This window comes from Macaca fascicularis, chromosome 8 (genome assembly GCF_037993035.2).
Source record: "Macaca fascicularis isolate 582-1 chromosome 8, T2T-MFA8v1.1".
NCBI lineage: Eukaryota > Metazoa > Chordata > Mammalia > Primates > Cercopithecidae > Macaca > Macaca fascicularis.
This window is the reverse complement of record NC_088382.1, coordinates 81,401,047-81,418,844: the sequence shown is the minus strand read 5'-3', so window position 1 is coordinate 81,418,844 and position 17,798 is coordinate 81,401,047. Positions and strand designations below refer to the sequence as shown.

Below are 17,798 nucleotides of genomic sequence, written 5' to 3'. Positions count from 1 at the left end.
TTTTGATCACCTAATCTTTAAGAGTCTCTGGATTTGCTTTTTTATGTTATAGTAATTCTTTATGAATAGGTAGAAAGCATAGGTAGTAGTTTCCTCTTCAAAAAGGAAAAGTCATCCTCATCACCTGCGTAATTTGGTTAACATTTCTATTTGGGCAAGTATTAGAGTCTTATTGGGTTAACAGTTTATTGATGCATTGATTTCTACATGAAGTCTCCCTCACCCAATATACATGGTCTATTTTGGAAAGTTTCTGGGTCTAAAAACATAAAAGTATCCAACAGTTAAGGACCAAAAAAATCAATCTTTGTGTAGATATCTGATTATTTCCTGTGTGTTGTTCTTATCTCAGAATCTATAATCTGTGGCCTTTGAAGGTGAAGGATTAGATCTCATTGTTCTGACTCTTCATGGCAGCTAGGACAAGTCAACAGATACTCAATGACTGACAGAAACAATGGTAAAGTGAGTGAATCTAGACAATTTTGAAAGAGTATGTACAATAATACCTGCATTCATGCTATGAGTTCTACTTTCTAAGGCCCTTTTGCTTACATGATCTCATTGGATGTGAACAATTGAGTGGGGGATGGGGAAGGGATTTCATCTGAGGGAGAGAAGAGCCAACATTCAGATGCTCACTGAGAAGTGATGAGTCCTTATAAGAGCAAATCATCAAGGTATCTGCATATCTTTCACTGCTCCTGATTGGATTCCCCAATCAAGTAAGAGGAAGTTCCTGGAGAAGGAACATCTCAGATTACTGGCTTGTAATGGATGCTTCATCCAATGCTGAAATACTTTGCAGGTTGAATCAAGGTTCTCTATCTCCCCTTAGGTTACAGAGACAAGGGAATTTGGGGGTTACAGAAACTTCCCCCTACCATCCCAAAGCGTCCCTTGATGCAAAGAAAGGCAAAAACTTTAGAAGAAAGGATAATGGGTTAGGCCTGGGCATTTAGTCAAGGCTCCCCTGCCCGACTTTGGGGTAATCCATTTATCATTCTTGGCCTCAGTTACGCTATCTGTAAGAAGTTAGAATACATACCTTTAAGATCACTTCTAAAGTTATTTGGAATCCCAGATGTTTTCATAAGTTTCAGGCTGACTGAATATTCCTTTACATCCAACCTAGAGCCCTTCGCCCCAAATCACCAAATCACTCCACACATCCCCCCCTTCAGAACCTCCCCATGCACACCTAGCACCCTCGCGGCGACAGAGCTAACCCACCATCCCCTCCTTCTGTTTCTGAGGCCTCTCCCGTAGAATACGCTGCAGGGACCAGGCGTCCGAGACACCCCGTGGGGCAGTGGGCGGCAGGCCCAGGCTCCGGCTGCAGAGCAGAGGGGCGTCGGGCCCAGGGAAGGGGCTGTGGGGTTGGGGGTACGGGGAAGACCCGAGGGGTGCTGGGAAGAGGGCTCACCTCTTCAGCGCCAGCCCTGGTGTCGCTGTGCACTCGGAGCCGCGCGAAGGGCGCCCCTCGACCCGGAGGCACAGGCGCATTTAGAAAGGAAAGAAAGAAAAAGCCACCGCTGGCTCGAATTTCTGGAAGCCCGAGCCGGGTTTTTTGCCCTAAACACCGAGGCGGAACCGCTCTTAGCGCTGCCCCGGCCTCTCTGTTACCCATTTTCGGTTTGCTTTTGGAAGAACCGGTTCCTCAGCCCCGCGTCGCCGCAGTTGTGACACGAGTAAGTGCAGCCGCGCTGCCCGGGGCCCGCCGGGGACCCCCGCGCCCGCTTCCCACCGTGGCCCGCGCCGGCCGCGCTCCCGCCCCGCCCCGCCCGGCCGCCCCTTCGGCTTCGGCCTCCAGTTGAGTTGCGGTGTCGAGGAGACGTTGTTGTGAAACTAAATCTGACCCTGGGTTCCCAGGCGGCGGCCCAGAGCCCGCGGCTGCTGACGCCCTCGGCCCCGGGGCAGGAGGGCGGCGATCGGCGCCCGGGAAGCGGCTGAAGGGCGCCCCGACTCCCAGCGAGCGCCGCCCGAGCCCCAGCCCGCCCGGGCAGCCTCAGAGGCCGAGGGTGCCGCCGCCAGGTACGCGAAGCCACCTGGTAGGGAGCAGGGCGCGCGCAATAATGGGGCCTTGCGCAGTGGCCGGCAGGGGAGAGGCGCGGCCGCCCATGGCCCAAGGCGTCGGGCGCTGCACGTGGAGGGATGTGTCAAAGGCTGGTTTGTTTTCCTTTGGGGAGGTAGTAACTGAATGGGGCGTCGGGGGACGGAGGGGAGGGTCCTCCTTGCCTGATTTGATGTTGTGATTGCCGTCTTAGACATGTGCATGCACTCGAAGCTCCCGTAATGGGAAACATTTGGAGGGCAGCCCGGGCAGGCAGATATTTAGTTTTAGCGCTTTCTGGCCCAGGTCTTTCCTTTGGCCAAAAGTGGTTTGACTGGTCCAAGTCAAAGAGGCGAGTTAAAAGACGTAGAGATGAATTGGAGGGGTCTACTTTCGGAGAATTATTATTTCTGTGAATAATTAGGAAAGCAAAGAAAAATAAACAAGATCTCTGCTTTACCTTTCATGAGGGTTGGGGACGGGTGGGTGGGAATAATGCCTGCTGTGTAAACACTTTTCATCGTTTCCTTTATATTAATCAAGGCCCACCAGACTTTTGTTGTTGTGGTAGCAAGACCGACTAATGCTAGGTAGGTAAATCATCTCGTAAAACTGAAGGTTTCTTTAAAAAAATTCCAGTGGGAGAGTGACTGAAATCTGTCATGAAGTGTGAATTATATATTCAAAATAATCGAGCTGGGGGCGGTGGCTCAGGCTTGTAATCCCAGCACTTTGGGAGGACGAGAAGGGCAGATTGCCTGAGGTCAGGAGTTCGAGACCAGTCTGGCCAACATGATGAAGCCCCGTCTCTACTAAAAATACACAAAAATTAGCCGAGCGTGGTGGCAGGCGCCTGTAATCCCAGCTACTCGGGAGGCTGAGGCAGGGGAATTGTCTGAACCAGGGAGGTGGAGGTTGCAGTGAACCAAGATTGCGCCACTGCAGTCCAGCCTGGGCGACAGTGGGAGACTTCGTCTCAAAAAAAAAAAAAAAAAAAAAAAAATTGGTGGAAAGTGTCTACTAAGCACAGAGGATCCTGGCTATGAGTGCAAAGTACAGGAATAATATAAGAGCAGGATGTCCATGTTGGTCAATGAAGGCATTCTTCCATTTTGTTCATAAACACCAGTACCCTCAATGTCCTGGATCTCTCCTTTGAGTTGTTCATTCAACCACTATTGGAAAATGTGTATTGTACCAGACATTTTGTTACATGGATAAAAATGGTTTCTGCACTGAAAGAGCAAGCAGTCTAGTGGACAATTGTGATCCAATGTGACTGGTGCTCAGATGGGGAAAAAAGAGGTGTACAAGACTTCCTGGAGGAGCGGCCTGAATGAGACTTGGAGACCATGTAGGACCCTGGGTGGAAGGGGTATTGGCCAGGTGGAGAGTTGTTGGCACTAGGGGCATCTGGGAGTGGTCTGGGGTAGCTGCAGGTGAGCAGGAGAGGCCTAGGGTAGACACTGATGTGCTGGGAGGGTAGCTGGGGTTAGATTTGAGCAGGGATGGATGTCAGACAAAATGAAACTAAATTAGACCTGTTCCCTGCCCAAGAGAGAGCAAAGTGTAACTTGTGTCACCATTTGGAATCTGTGAAGGCAGAGAGAAGTGCCAATTGAGATAGGGAACAAAGACCGGGTGCAGTGGCTCACGCCTGTAATCCCAACACTTTGGGAGGCCGAGGTGGGCGGATTACGAGGTCAGGAGATCTAGACCATCCTGGCTAACATGATGAAACCTCGTCTCTACTAAAAATACAAAAAATTAGCAGGGCATGGTGGTGGGCGCCTGTAGTCCCAGCTACTGGGGAGGCTGAGGCAGGAGAATGGCCTGAACCCGAGAGGCGGAGCTTGCGGTGAGCCGAGATCGTGCCACTGCACTCCGGCCTGGGCGACAGAGTGAGACTCCCTCTCAAAAAAAAAAAAAAAAAAGGAACAAAATAAGAACTATGAAAACATCTAAAAATCTAATAGGGGAATGATTTAGCCTATAAAAAAAGTTGAGATGTTACAAAAGATAATTAGAGAGAGAGGTGTTACAATAACGGTATTGATTTACTAATTGTTATCTTAGTAACCTGAAATGCAACGCCTAGAAGTGTCTAATTTTTCTTAGAAAATTGACTTACATGATCTAGCTATTTTTTTCTGGATATAAAAAGTAGACAACTAAGTATATTGCATTATGGTTTTATGACCTTTTATCCTTTATGAAGTGCTTATCATCCACTCACACTTATTTACTGAGCATGTGCTATGTGTAGGGTGCATCGTCATTGTTTTCCATCCTATTAGATGGCATTAATGCCATTGTACTGATGAAAAAACAGGTTCGGACTGGTTAATATTTCCAAGATTATAGAGTTGATAAGTGCCAGAGTTACAGACTCAAATCCCTACCCTCCTGCACCAAGTTTTCAGTCTACCCTTTGACTCATCCAGACTGGCTCTGCTTTTAGCTTTCTCCCATTCATCATTTCTATCTGTGACTTGAAAGAAGAAAGCTAAAATGATGGTTTTTAGGTTGGCGTATTACACAAGACTGGAATGGATATTCCTGTCATTGGCTTACGGAATCATGAGTCCAAGAGAATCTGAGTGAGCTTGACTGATAGGCAGAAACTAGCAAAATGAGAATTTCACAGAAATGAATCAGTTTCCCAAATATAGAACAGAGGAATTACGACTTGAAAACAGGCCATTTGCAGAAGAATTTGAGTATCCCTAAGCTCAATAAGTGCCAATGGTGTTCAGATCCAGAGGTCATTGACCAACAGGCAGGTCCTGTGGATGGGAATCAGAAAGTTAAGTAAGTAACTCATTTTACAAAGACGTACAATCAGGTTTCAATCCTAGAGAGCAGAGCCTTTAGGAAAGATTGTAATCTTCAAATATTTCAAGGATCATTTTGTGTAGGAGGATGTTGAAATATTGTGTTGATGCAGAAGAAAAATTGACCTTAGAGAAGAGAGCTTTGATGATTCTATTTCAGATTAGTATAAGGAAAAGCCTCCTAAAGACTAAACTTTCCAGCGCTGGACCAGGTGGCATAACAAACTTGTCCAGAGCTGAAAGGTTAGTCTTTCAGAAGCTTTCAGGAGGTGAGTTTCTTTTTCCCAGAAGTATTCATGCAGAAGCGGATTGGCTATCTGCCAAGGATGTTTCAGAGGATTCCTGCCCTAGATAGAAATTTGGATTCTGTGACTTCCTTCTGTGACCCCATCACAACATCCTTTGCCATGTGTATTTCCATCATGTTATGCCACCCATTAACTCTTTTCTCATAGTATTGAGGGGAGACCGATTTCTTGAACCTTTCTAGCTTTGCTCTAATGTGAGTTGCCCTTTGGTTTCAAGGGAAGAGTGAAATTCAAAGAAACCCTGAATCAGTGCCTCTTTTCTGACAGCTTAATGCTTTCTCCATTACTGTCTTTTGATTTTTGTTTTTTTGGCCCCTGAGACTGCAGTCCTGCAGTCTGATTCCATCAGGCAATCCTTATTTTGGTCAAGAAGCAATGAAAAGTAAGAGTCAGCATCCAGGAAACGAGGAAACTGCTTTGCTAAACTTGAGTTGTGGTTGCCACAGGTTGGAGATGGGTGTTGGAGTAGAGCAAGAGGGCATTTATTTTCTCATTCCTGATTTAAATACTAAAAGAAAATTAATCCTGTGGGATCAAATCAATTACTGAAATATCAATTGGATCTTAATATTAAAGAACATTATATGTTTCCTAATCCTCATCTCTTAAAGCAAGGGTATGTTTTTCAGCCCCTTCTTCATTTCTGCACCTAAAAATGAATATTGTTGGATGTTGAACTATATAATTTAATCAAGTAGGAATAAATCTCACCTGCATTTGAGAGGGATATTGGTGGATAAACAGCTAAGCAAAGATCAGCACTAACATCATGTTTAATTTGGAGGGGAAGGGATACATATTATGCCAAGTGAAGAAGGCAGTCACCATCTATCAGAAACTAAACTTCAGTTTCTCACTTCCTTGATGGTACTGGGGAAAAAAAAAGGTTGATAACTTGTAGGAATGTAAGTTGTGGCATATTTTTAAAACTCAACTTTGTTAAACTTATAGCTCAATGAGTTTTGACAAATATATACACCCATGTAAACACTACCATTGAGATACAGTATACTTTCAATACCCCAAAAAGTTCCCTCAGGCCACTCTGCAGTTCATCACCCCCCAACCTCTGCTCCAGGTAACCACTGTTTGCTTTCCATCATGGACAAGTTGTTGTGGTATATTTTTAACATATCAGGAGGTGTTTGGCGGTAGATCTTTCTAGATAAAAGTAAAGGATAAATATAAACCCCAAAACTATAAAAACCCTGGAAGACATCCTAGGCAACACCATTCTGGACATATGAACGGGCAAAGATTTCATGAGGAAGACACCAAAAGCAATTGCAACAAAAGCAAGAATTGACAAGTGGGATATAAAGAGCTTCTGCACAACAAAGGAAACTATCAACAGAGTGAAGAGACAATCTACAGAATGGGAAAAAATTTCTGCAAACTATGAATCTGACAAAGTTCTAATATCCAGCATCTATAAGGAACTTAAACAAATTTACAAGAAAAAAACAAACAACCCCATTAAAAAGTGGGCAAAAGACATGAACAGACACTTTCCAAAGACATACATGTGGCCAAAAATCATATGAAGAAAAGCTCAACATCACTGATCATTAGAGAAATGCAAATCAAAACCACAATGAGACACCATCTCATACCAGTCAGATGGTTATTATTAAAAAGTCAAAAAATAACAAATGCTGGTGAGGTTGCAGAGAAAAAGGAATGCTTATACTCTGTTGGTGGGAATGTAAATGAGTCCAACCATTGTGGAAGACAGTGTGGCAATTCCTCAGAGACTGAAAAACAGAAATACCATTTGACCTAGGAATCTCATTACTGGGAATATACCCAAAAGAATGTAAATCATTCTATTTTAAAGACACATGCACATATATGTTCAGTGCAGCACTATTTACAATAGCAAAGGCATGAAAACAACTTAAATGCCCATCAATGGTAGACTGGATAAAGCAAATGTGGTACATATACCCCATGGAATACTATGCAGCCAAGAAAAGAATAGGGTCACATCCTTTGCAAGAACATGGATGAAGCTGGAGGCCATTATACTTAGCAAACTAATGCAGGAACAGAAAACCAAATAGTGCGTGTTCTCACTTGTAAGTGGGTGCTGAATGATAAGAACACATGGACACATAAAGGGGAACAATACACACTGGTGTCTATTGGAGGGTGGAGGGTGGTAGGAGGGAAAGGATCAGGAAAAATGACTGATGGGTACTAGGCTTAATACCTGGGTGATTAAATAAGTACAACAAACCCCCATGACACAAATTTACCTATATAACAAATCTGCACATATAGCCCTAAACTTAAAATAAAGTTTAAAAAAGTAAAGGAGTAGATATTTTGTATCTCTTCTCCTTTTGAACAAAGTAAGAAAATTCATCATTTAGGTGCAGTGATTAATTTGGACAGCAGCAAAAATAACAACTGAGTGGAGCCAGTTTTGCTTGCTGCCAGTTGTTCTGCAGCTTATTATTTTAAGACTGATCCTACGGACTTAGTAGACTCAGAAACTGTTTCTGTGATATACTGTATCAAAACAACATTTGAAGAAGACTAGCAACGCCCCAAATTCAGTGGATGCAGCAGAATCAATATACCACCCTAGTAAAATTGCAAAGCTTCTTATGTGCAATTAGATTATGTTTTAGATGATTTTCTTTTGGTTGCTTGAATTTCCTCATTACATACAGGTCTTATAGGACTGTGGTTCTCGAGCTGTGTACATACCACTGTTCCTCAAATCCCTTATGGGTGTGCCATCAATAATAATCAATCGTTACTTATTTAGAGTTTTCTTAATGTTGTTCACATAGTAAGTACTATATTAAAATAATTTGTAGGTTTAATGTTCTTGAAAATATAGTTTGAACTCAGTTTTGCTTACCAAATAAGCATGTCATCATTCTAATAAGGATCAGTTCATTTGACTTTCTACTTACCTTGCATTTTTCATCTGAAGTTAGAAGGAAGTCACATATGGTAGAAGCAGAAATCTGATCATATTTACTTTGAAGCCTGTCTATTCTTTATAAACAGGCTTCACCCTTAAAACTTTAAATCAGCAGTACCAGTAAACGAGTGGAAAACCTATAAAAAAGATATTGGTGTACACATTTACTTTGGTAGAAACCACATCTACAATTAAGACTTTCACCAAGGTAGAGACCAACTTGTTTTTCATTAACAGCTTCGGTGGTTGGGATGTACCCCTTTTTACCGTTTGAAAGACTGATGAGCATATGGTTTCTGAGTCTGACTCATCTGAGTATGCCCAATCTCTGTTTCTTTGATATAACCAAATTCCTTAGGAAGGCGAAGAAAGCACAGAAGAGGTGACAGACATGGCACCTTGTGGCTTCTGGAGCCATGAAGTAGTGAGTTGAGTAGGGCCCTGGAGGTCATTTATCCAACGGTTCATTTCACTGCAGGCTTCTGTTTGTAAATTTTCTTAGAAACCCCTTGATTTGATATGTTTATTCAATCTGTAGTTGTAGTCTTCTGGGGACTTATTTCAGAATAGCCCTTTTCTTTTCTATAAAGCAATGTTCAGCCACTAGTTTCCTTCTGCTTCTCAGGAATGTTAGAAAACTCAACACTTGGTGAGAAGGCAAAGAGTAAAGAGATGGTGTGTTGTAATGAAAATATTCTTTCATCCAAGGAGCCACAAGTTATTACCAGTATCTGATGGGTCTCTGGTTCATTAGAGATGAAAAATATGGCATCTAAAATCTAACCCATTTTTCAAAATCAGCAGGAAAAATTAAAATACATGTCAAGTATAAAACAAAAAATAAATATTGTTTTCTTCCCAAGCATATTACCCCCCACTCCCACCCTCACCCTATTTTTCTTCAACCTGGGAAGTCTGTCCCAATGGCCTGCCTGGCTTGACCCTTTCTCTGTCTGCTTCATGTCAGGATAATCTACACTTTCTCCAACTTTTCTTCTCCTAATCTTTTGTTCTGAAAATAGCCAGGATGTTTGTTATGAGCTAGAACTAAAATAAAAATAAGATAAGGTTTACCCGTACAATGGGGTGCTATTGCTTATTTTGTCAACTGCCTAGCTTTAGCTGATGGAGAGAATAAGAATGATGTGTCTGTATAGGGTGAATATGGATTTAACTGAACCTGGGAAAACTTTAGGCTCAGAGTTCTCTTGCATATTTTTTTTTCTTTTCTAAGGAGTAGGGGCTGTTTGTAGAATTGGGAAGAAAGATTGGCAGCCCAGGGAGAGTTTAAATTATAGCAGGAATGCACAGAATAGATTTTTTAAAAAAATTTTATGTACTTTAAAGTTTCTGTGTTTAAAGCTATTCTGTATTTTGAAAATTAATAGGCCTATGGATTGCAATAGGGCATAAAATATCACTTCCAAATATGTACCTCTGAACTCTTATCAGAACTCTTATCTTATAATTACAATGTCATCACCAGTGGCCCAACTTCCTAAGGCTTCTGGGCCCCCAAGGGGGATTTTGTATGATTGCAAGTGTTTGTCAGATTATAGTCTCAATTTAGTGTTTTTCTGCAGAGTCTGTTAGATCAGTACCTAAATCTAACATTTACTGCCATAGTTCATTTGCTAGGATGTATACACTGATTTCAACTCCTTTCCACTCCACTCTCCCTAGAGTGGCAAATATAAGACACTTCCTAAAACTTTCATTATTCCTGTATCAGGTGAGGCTACCTAACAAAATTAGCTTTTCATTAACAGTCCAAAATCTTGCTTTATAAAACATCCCCTTCATTCATGGTCAGCAAAGACCATGACTGAGTTCTCCTCCTCCACTTTCCCTAGCTGGGTTTCTTTGAGGGTAGGATTGAAGAAGGCATAGTTCCCCAAGGTGTTGGAAAGATCAATTCAAATGTGGCCATCACTCCTGTTTCCTTGTTGTCTGGGAGGTCTTCTGCTGTTCCTCATGCCACCGGCCCATTCTGCTCAGCAACAGATGCCCATGCAAGCATCTGGCTTGGTATTGTGAATGCCAGTCAGGCGCTCTACCACCTGGAGCTGAGGGTGCCCCTACCCTGTTTCCTATGGGTTGTGGTGGCCGTGGAAGGGGCTGCATGCCACTCTCTGCTCTGCTTAGATGGCCTCACACAGCTACAAAATATGGAGAGTCAGGCTATCACTAAATGCATCTCCAGCCTAACACCGTGCAGCTGTTCCTCAATTTTTTTTCAGTTGACCCTTTTTTTCTACTTAAGGAGTTGATGCAGTACATTTCAGGAAGAGGCTTTTCCTCTGTGCTTAGGGTGAATAGCTAACCCAGAAGGTTAGACTTGGTAGACAGGGCCCTAGATGCCTCTTAGTCCTTGTCTCTTTCTGAAGGAAAATTTCACTTCAGGGGTCAATAGAAGGGTAGGATTCCACTGTGTACAACTCCAAGGGGCACGCCTCCTCTGGAGGGTACCACCATAGTTGACTCAAAAGTGGGTAAGTAAAGGATTTGGCCATTTTGGGTAGATGCACAAGTGAGTGATTAACCCAGTTCCCTGCTTTTACAAGGTGTTGGGGATGGTCTATGAATTGGTAATGACCACCACAGTTATGGCATCTGTCTGTAGGGGTGCCTCTGACACCAAGGCACCTGCCTCTGGTACTCCACACCTCTCCCCAAACAAATGTCATCCCACTAATCCTCCATCAGTGTGTCCCCCTACCTAATCTATACCTAGATTAGCCTACCTGGATAGTCTTCTACTCCTTTCCTGGAAACCACTCCTAGGTTTACACAAAGCCTCTAAGAAGTTCACCTCTAAGTTCACCTCCATATATGTTTATGTGTAGGTCTATACAGTTTTATGACTAGTTACTCTCTATGTGTGTAGGTAGGCAGGCAGGTAGCTGGATAGATAAACATCAAGTCACCAGGTTTGCTTGAGCCTGTTTCTTAGGATACTTGAATACTTGAAATATAGTTCAGGACCAGAAATTTGGTGGTTGCTTTCTAGTTGATTGAATGATAGCACCACCATTTAACTGCCTATTTATTTCTAGCTCAGAGTTTACAAGTATTCAAAAGTTGTCATGTATCAATAACATTCATTCATTCATTTATTTTATTAATTCATTCAAAATATTTAATGAGTGCCATATGTGACTAGAACCAGAGAGTAAGGCATGGTTCTCTCTCTCTTGGAGCTACAGTCTAGTGGGGGAGACAGGTAGAGAAATAATTGCAGTTCCACTAGATGAATGCTATTATGGAGACAGGCTTATTTATAAACCATGAAAGATCAAGTCCAGCAAGGGAATTAAAGGTTTACCAGAGCCAGGCTTCTAAATATCAGTAGACCCAGTCATGTCATATATTTCATGGTTTGGATTGACATGTAGAAATCTGGAAACAACTATACTGATTTAGCAAGCACTGGAGGATTTGTAAATAAAGTCCATGGCTCGCTGTGACTTTTTGATTTTTGAGTGGTAGTCTTTTTTACTGGAGGCATCTACCTGAAGTCGATGAATGCTGACTGTTTTGACTTCTCAGTAATCTGTCTTTTCTTTTTAGCCCAGGAAACAATAACAAACATGAAATTTAGTACAGAATAGTTTCATCTTCAGCAGAAATAAAATTACAAATGAAATACCTTTCATGCTCATGTAACTTGACCATTCTTAATACCTTAAACTGTTCAGTAAGTTCAATATGGAAATATGGGAAAGAAACACATGGGAAATAATCCTGGAATATCAAATGTACAGATTTTGATTGAAACTTGTTCACAGGACAGGTATGGAGAGGATGGGAATTTATGGGAAATCAGAGGGGGCTTTGTCTTAGACCTGCTCCCTTCTGTGAGGAATGAGACTGGGCTTTGTCTTACCTCATATAGGTACACTGTGGGCAATTTGTGTGAAAGCACTTGGTAAACTGTAAGGCATTTTACCAATGTAAGGTAGGATTATTATCATTATTTTAAAATCCCACCTTGGTGCCTGGAACAGTTAATGTGCCTCCTGAGAGTAACTTAAGCAATGAAAACAGTCTAGGATATTCTGTAATAGCTCTTCCCTAATTATGCAAGGAATCCTCTAAAAGCAATGCTGTTGAATTTTAAGATTCTGTTCTGCAGTTGAGTACAATTCAGAATAAAGTGTTATATTTTCTTGGTGTGACATAGCATCAATACATTCATATGATTTTTATTTAGCCATAACTTGACATTATGGAATTGTTTCTTGTTAAAATTACAAAACCATAGTGCTTTAACATGACTTCTCTAAATTTTAAGAATCTAGTTATTTATGTTTTATGTTGACCAAAAAGCACCAACTTTATGTTGACAGTGGATTGGGCATACATTTGCAGCATTGATAATGTTGAGCAAAACAAACAAGGGACAATTCTCCTAGGACTTCAAAATTACTTCTTAAATAAACCATGCTTGGAATATTTTACCTGAAAATTATAAATACATAGACTTATTACATTATAAAATATGAAATAGTTGTGTAAAATATAAAGCTGCAAGATACTCAGTTAAAATTTCTCATTTTCCAGATGAGAATACTGAGGTTCAGATAGTCTATGTTATTCACATGGGATCATTCAGCTGTTTAGTGGCAGAGTCAGGACCTGAATTGAAATCTCTTGACTTCCACTATAGTAGCTCTCCTAATATGCGAGCATGCAGAAATTCAAGTACTTTTATAAAAAGTGATACTGAAGTTACACTACTACATGTTCTCTGTTGTGTAATTTTATCTTGGTAATACTAAGATTGCATTTTACTTTTTGCTTAAAATTCCATGTGCTGCATTAGTGTTTATGTGAGAGGTAGAATAATTGCTCAGTTGCCAAGCTCAAACAAGAAAGCCTGAGAGTATCTTTTGAGTACCTCATTTGAGCATGAGCACAAAAATTAATTCTGAAAGTTAGGAAATTAGAGTGGCATTTAAATTGCTATATATATATTTTTAAGATAGCTACATGTAGAATATATTTGAAAATGCCACATTTACTGTACATGTTTTGAAGCATCCCCCAAACCCATTCTTCCTGAAGGTGTTGAGTCTGAAGGTACAGACTTAATCATCCATGAAACTGTGACCAAATGTAAACTTGCTAAGAAACAGTATAATATCCTTGCCCTAAGGGTAAAACACTCAACTCTAGCTTTTTCTCTTTCATCCTTGTTCAGACTACAATCATATTTCTTTGTTAGTATTTCCTCTTTGCATTGTGGTGCAGCTGACGTTGATAGATAGCATGGAGAAACTAAATTCAAAAATTAAAAAAAAAAAGAAGAGAAGAAAAAAAAAAAGCTCTTGTACTGCTGGCTCAAAAATGTGTGCGGAAGGATATTTAGCTGCTCCCCCTGCCTCCCTACCACCCTTTCTTTCCTTGGGCTGCAGCTGCTGACAGCAGACACAACTGAGCTATAATTTGGCCACATTTGGCTCATGTAAATTGTGATAAACAGTGAGCCCATAATATTTATTTTAAAGACTCATTCAGTGAAGGTAAGTGTTCTTGACTTGTGTATACATGCTGGTAAATGGAAAGCTGCAGATGTGAAGGCCAGCTCTGAATTTCATGCCACACAATTAATACAGCTGCGTGATGCTCTGTTGTTCACAGGTGCAGGGGTGTTGGAACCCTGTGAAGAAGTGTGTAGCTAATAGCCCATACATAATTCAGAAGAAGTCTTCAATGGAAGACCCCCGCGGGATAAATGGACAGTCTGTAAGTAAACAGAATGTCAGTCCTAAGGAAAGAGTTACTACTTTAAAAATCATCATGGCATTTTTATTGTAACCTGAGTATCTGGAAAATTGTCAAAAGCTCTGTACCAATGTACCAATTTTTAATGATTTTGAAGGTTATGAATTAAGTAGTACACTGTTTCATCAGCCTAACCTAATTTATATCTTTTCTCAGAGGTATCAGTTATCAAAAGTAGAGCCATAATGGAAAAACCTAACCTTTAGTGTTATGTAATTATACCAATATGCATAAGATAATTTTTAGGCTTATGGTTTCTTTGCCTCAGAGAAAGCATATATGTGCCTCATAAAACTTAATGTCAATTTTTTAATTGTTTTATATGTATTTGTTTTATGAATATACCTGTGTGTGTGTTTTTTTTTTTCAAAACAGGTGTTTAGTGAAGAAGTTTCACAGTTTGATGAACTATTGAATGGGCTTTAAAATAAGAGAGCTTTAGGTTATATTTTGTTTGTTGTTGTGAGCAGCAGAGAAAGGGTTCACAGATTTTCTACAGATTTGTATCAGGAAGAAAGAAAGCTACCTTTGGTTCATAAATGAATATTCCCAATTAGGGGTCATCTTACAAATAACCTTTGAGTTATTTAGAACTTGAATAATTCAATGAATTTTAATTTTATAAAAGCATACTTCAGTAAGTTAAAGTTGTTTTCTTGGAAAATTTCCATAACAACATTTGGGGCGGCATCCGTGACTTTGCATTGTAAGTCCCCTGACCAGATAAGATGCTTTCTGACCTGTGATTTCATAGCTCAGCTTTGTTCACAGTAGAATTCTTCCAAGCCCGAAGCATGATCTTTAGTAACACTGTTGTGGTTCCTGTAAATGTGTGTTTTACAAGACCTATTGGTGTTATGCAATAAGCCGGGACTGCTAATGGATGGGAATTTTAATAACAAATGGTCAAGTGCTATCAAGGTATCTTTGCAGTCACACTGTATATAATTACCTAGTGTATTTTATGGATCTTCTAAGTCAACTTGTGAGATAATTCACATAAAGCACTTTGAGATCACTTTGTATCATGTAGCTTTTACCCGAAACAGAAAATGAACTCAACCCATTTAATTCATTTGTTTGTTTGTTTAAACTCCTATGATGGGTCTGTGATATTTGAATTTATTAGGTTAAAATACTTTTGTAGTTCATATAAAAATAATGAAAAATAAACTCATTAGTAACTTCTTAACTGCCACCTTTTATGAACTCTGCTCCCTAGATGGAGGCAAGTTGATACATTGGAGAATCACCAACTAATTTAATAATAACTGCAAAGAAATGCTGCCAATAATGTTTCTTTTGATACCTTGCATTATGCAAATTCTAATTTAAGACAGAAGACATTAAGTAAGATTTGAGACTAAAATAACAAATAGGTAAGAAATGTAAAGATTAAAAGAATTTATTTGGCCATCATAATAAAAGATACGTGAGAGGGCAATATAATTGCGTCTCATTTTCTCCTGTTTTTGTTATGTGAGAACGAAGCATTTTCAACCTTGAAAGGTATTTGGCTATCTCAGAAGTGCAGAACAAGGAAGGGGTATTTCTCACGGGCAAACACTGTGTGGCACTGATTGGAGACTGTCCTGGCAATTTGGCAGCTGCCTGCTCAGCCAGGAGGGGTCACAATCTCTTCAGAGGCCTTCCTGTGATGCCTTGGATGGGCTCCTCGGGCTTCCTTTGGCTCTCAGGTTTCTCCTTTCCTTTAGGAAGGTGGGGAGAGAGGCTCAAGATGGGAAGAGGATGTAGAACTTAGCTAAAAACATTAAGGTAACTCAAGAATATAAAGAATTTAAAGGTGGTTGTGCTACTGTACTCCAGCCTGGGCGACACAGCCAAGGCCCTGTCTCCTTAAGGAATCGAAAGGAGTCCTGGACCAGTATCCAAAGTGCTCACACTTCCAAACATGATTGAACATTCCCTTGCTCATCACGTTCATCTTTCACAAGTTTATGTCACAAAACATTTCAGCCATATTTAGAGTAAAAAACCCCTGTGCCCACTTCGACAGTTAACAGCATTCTGCCATTCTCATTCCATCTTCCCCCCACATGCTCATCACACCACCACCGAAAGATTGCTGTTTTCCTTTATAGTTTTCTAAGATAAAATGTATGTGGATTAAAAGGCACAAATCTTAACTGCCCCATTTTGACAAATGGATGTAGCTGTGTAACCTACACCTTGTGTCATAAATTGGAACATCTCCATCTTCCCAGAAAGCCCTCTTGGACCCTTCACCCTCAGCACCTCCCCAATACTCATCCTCTGACCCTATAGGCAACTGCTGTTTTAATTGTTTCCACTTTTCCTCAGTTTTGCCTGTTCTAAAAGTTCATGCAAGTGGAATCGTCAGTGTGTTTCTGGCTTCCTTCACTTAGGATCATGTCTGTGAGGGTAATCAGTGATGTTGCATGTGTCCGTAGGTTATTCCTTTTTATAGATGAGTTGTATCCATTGTGTCCATGATATATTCTAAAAATATATTAAATATATTCCAAGTATTTCTCTGGGAACCTTGATGTGTGCATCTGTAAAATGAGAAAAGTAAAATCCATATAACCTAAGGTCCTTTCCAGTTTTATTATTTTATACTTCTTTCTTACACTCTGTAGCTCTTTGCTCACAGAATTACACCTACTAATGGTACATTCTAGATTGTACCTTTTCCAGTGAGGCTGAAATACTTGCCTCCATAAGCATATTTCTGATCAAAGGAATCAGACCTTTGATCTTGTCAGAAAGATGATATTAAAGACAAAATAATACTTCTTGAAAGTTTTTTCACACAATGCCAGCTTACAAAGCATATTTGTAACTCTCAACATGTGCTATTATTAGTATCATGTTATGAATCTTTATTGCTGTTGTAAACAACAATTCTTTCTCAAGTCTCAATGGTTCTTTCTCTACTCCCTAGATACATATATGACAAGATCGAAAGAGAAGGTGGCAATGCCTCTTCATGTCTTTCTTTCAGCTCAGAGCTCTGGGCTGAGGAGGAGGCTGACACTAGCTACCAGTGTACTTTTGGCTCCATGATGTCTGGTGAGCCTACGGAGTCTTTCTCTCTGTGGGAAAGGCTAAGAGGAGCTTCCCTGTGCTTTCAGTGGATGGGAGGGTGGCAGTGCAGGAAAGCCCTTAAACAAGGGTGTGTTCATTCCAAGGGTGTGTTCATTCTTCATTGTGGTGCTACCACTGTCACTGTGAGATTTGAAGCTAAAAATTCTGAGGGGACTGATGATACTTGAGGAAGGGGAAATAGCTAATCGTATGAACATTGAAAAGTGCAATATTCCTATCATATAGCCTGTTGACCCTAGCAGAGCTTTGGCAATATGTCTATCCTATGATGAAAGACCATGGGCAGAGGTGAAGCTACTTCTTATTTTGATCCTATGACCCTGAGTAGAAGTGTTAAATCAGAAAATCCACCTTTCTAATTCTGGAAGGTTCTGCTTATGTGTCTCCTGTATTTAAGAAGAAGCAGTAACACGTGTGATTTTGTAACTTCTATCCACTCATCTCTTCACTTCATGAGGACATCATGGAGAGGAGGAGGTTTGTGGGCTTTCACATCATTTCTGTCATGATCTTGCCACTCCTCTATTCGCCTCTGAGGGGTTCCCATCTGGATGAGCACAGTTCCACTCTCTCAGCAGCCATGGCAGTGAAACCACTGATACCTTAGTGGTATTGTCTCCATCCAAGGTAAACACTGGAAACACAAGCATCAAACAGCAGAGCTATAACCACTTCTTTCAGCTTCTTTAGTTTACAAGTATTTCTAGAAAGAAATCATGTCAAGATAAAAACAACAACAACAACAACAACAACCAGAACCTACTAACTTTTTTTAAAGTGAATTTTGA

The 17,798-nt window shown here is 40.7% G+C and overlaps 1 protein-coding gene across 8 annotated transcripts in view; it reads left to right on the top strand.

Moving 5' to 3' along the window:
• The first annotated feature begins 1,453 nt into the window (after positions 1-1,453).
• EYA1 (EYA transcriptional coactivator and phosphatase 1) overlaps positions 1,454-17,798 on the top strand; it is a 336,777-nt gene continuing 320,432 nt past the window's right edge. For 5 of the 8 annotated variants that reach the window (XR_012416932.1, XM_015454952.4, XM_015454950.4 and 2 more), the window contains exons 1-2: positions 1,454-1,691; positions 13,777-13,881. Coding sequence is in view for 6 of the 8 variants with exons in the window: in XM_015454952.4 (XP_015310438.1) it covers positions 13,849-13,881 (33 nt within the window). In the remaining 2 variants the exon portion in view is untranslated. Of the gene's footprint in view, positions 2,035-13,776; positions 13,882-17,798 lie in introns of all 8 variants that reach the window. The other 3 variants (XM_065519362.2, XM_074000018.1, XM_045398376.3) reach the window with 3 other exon arrangements.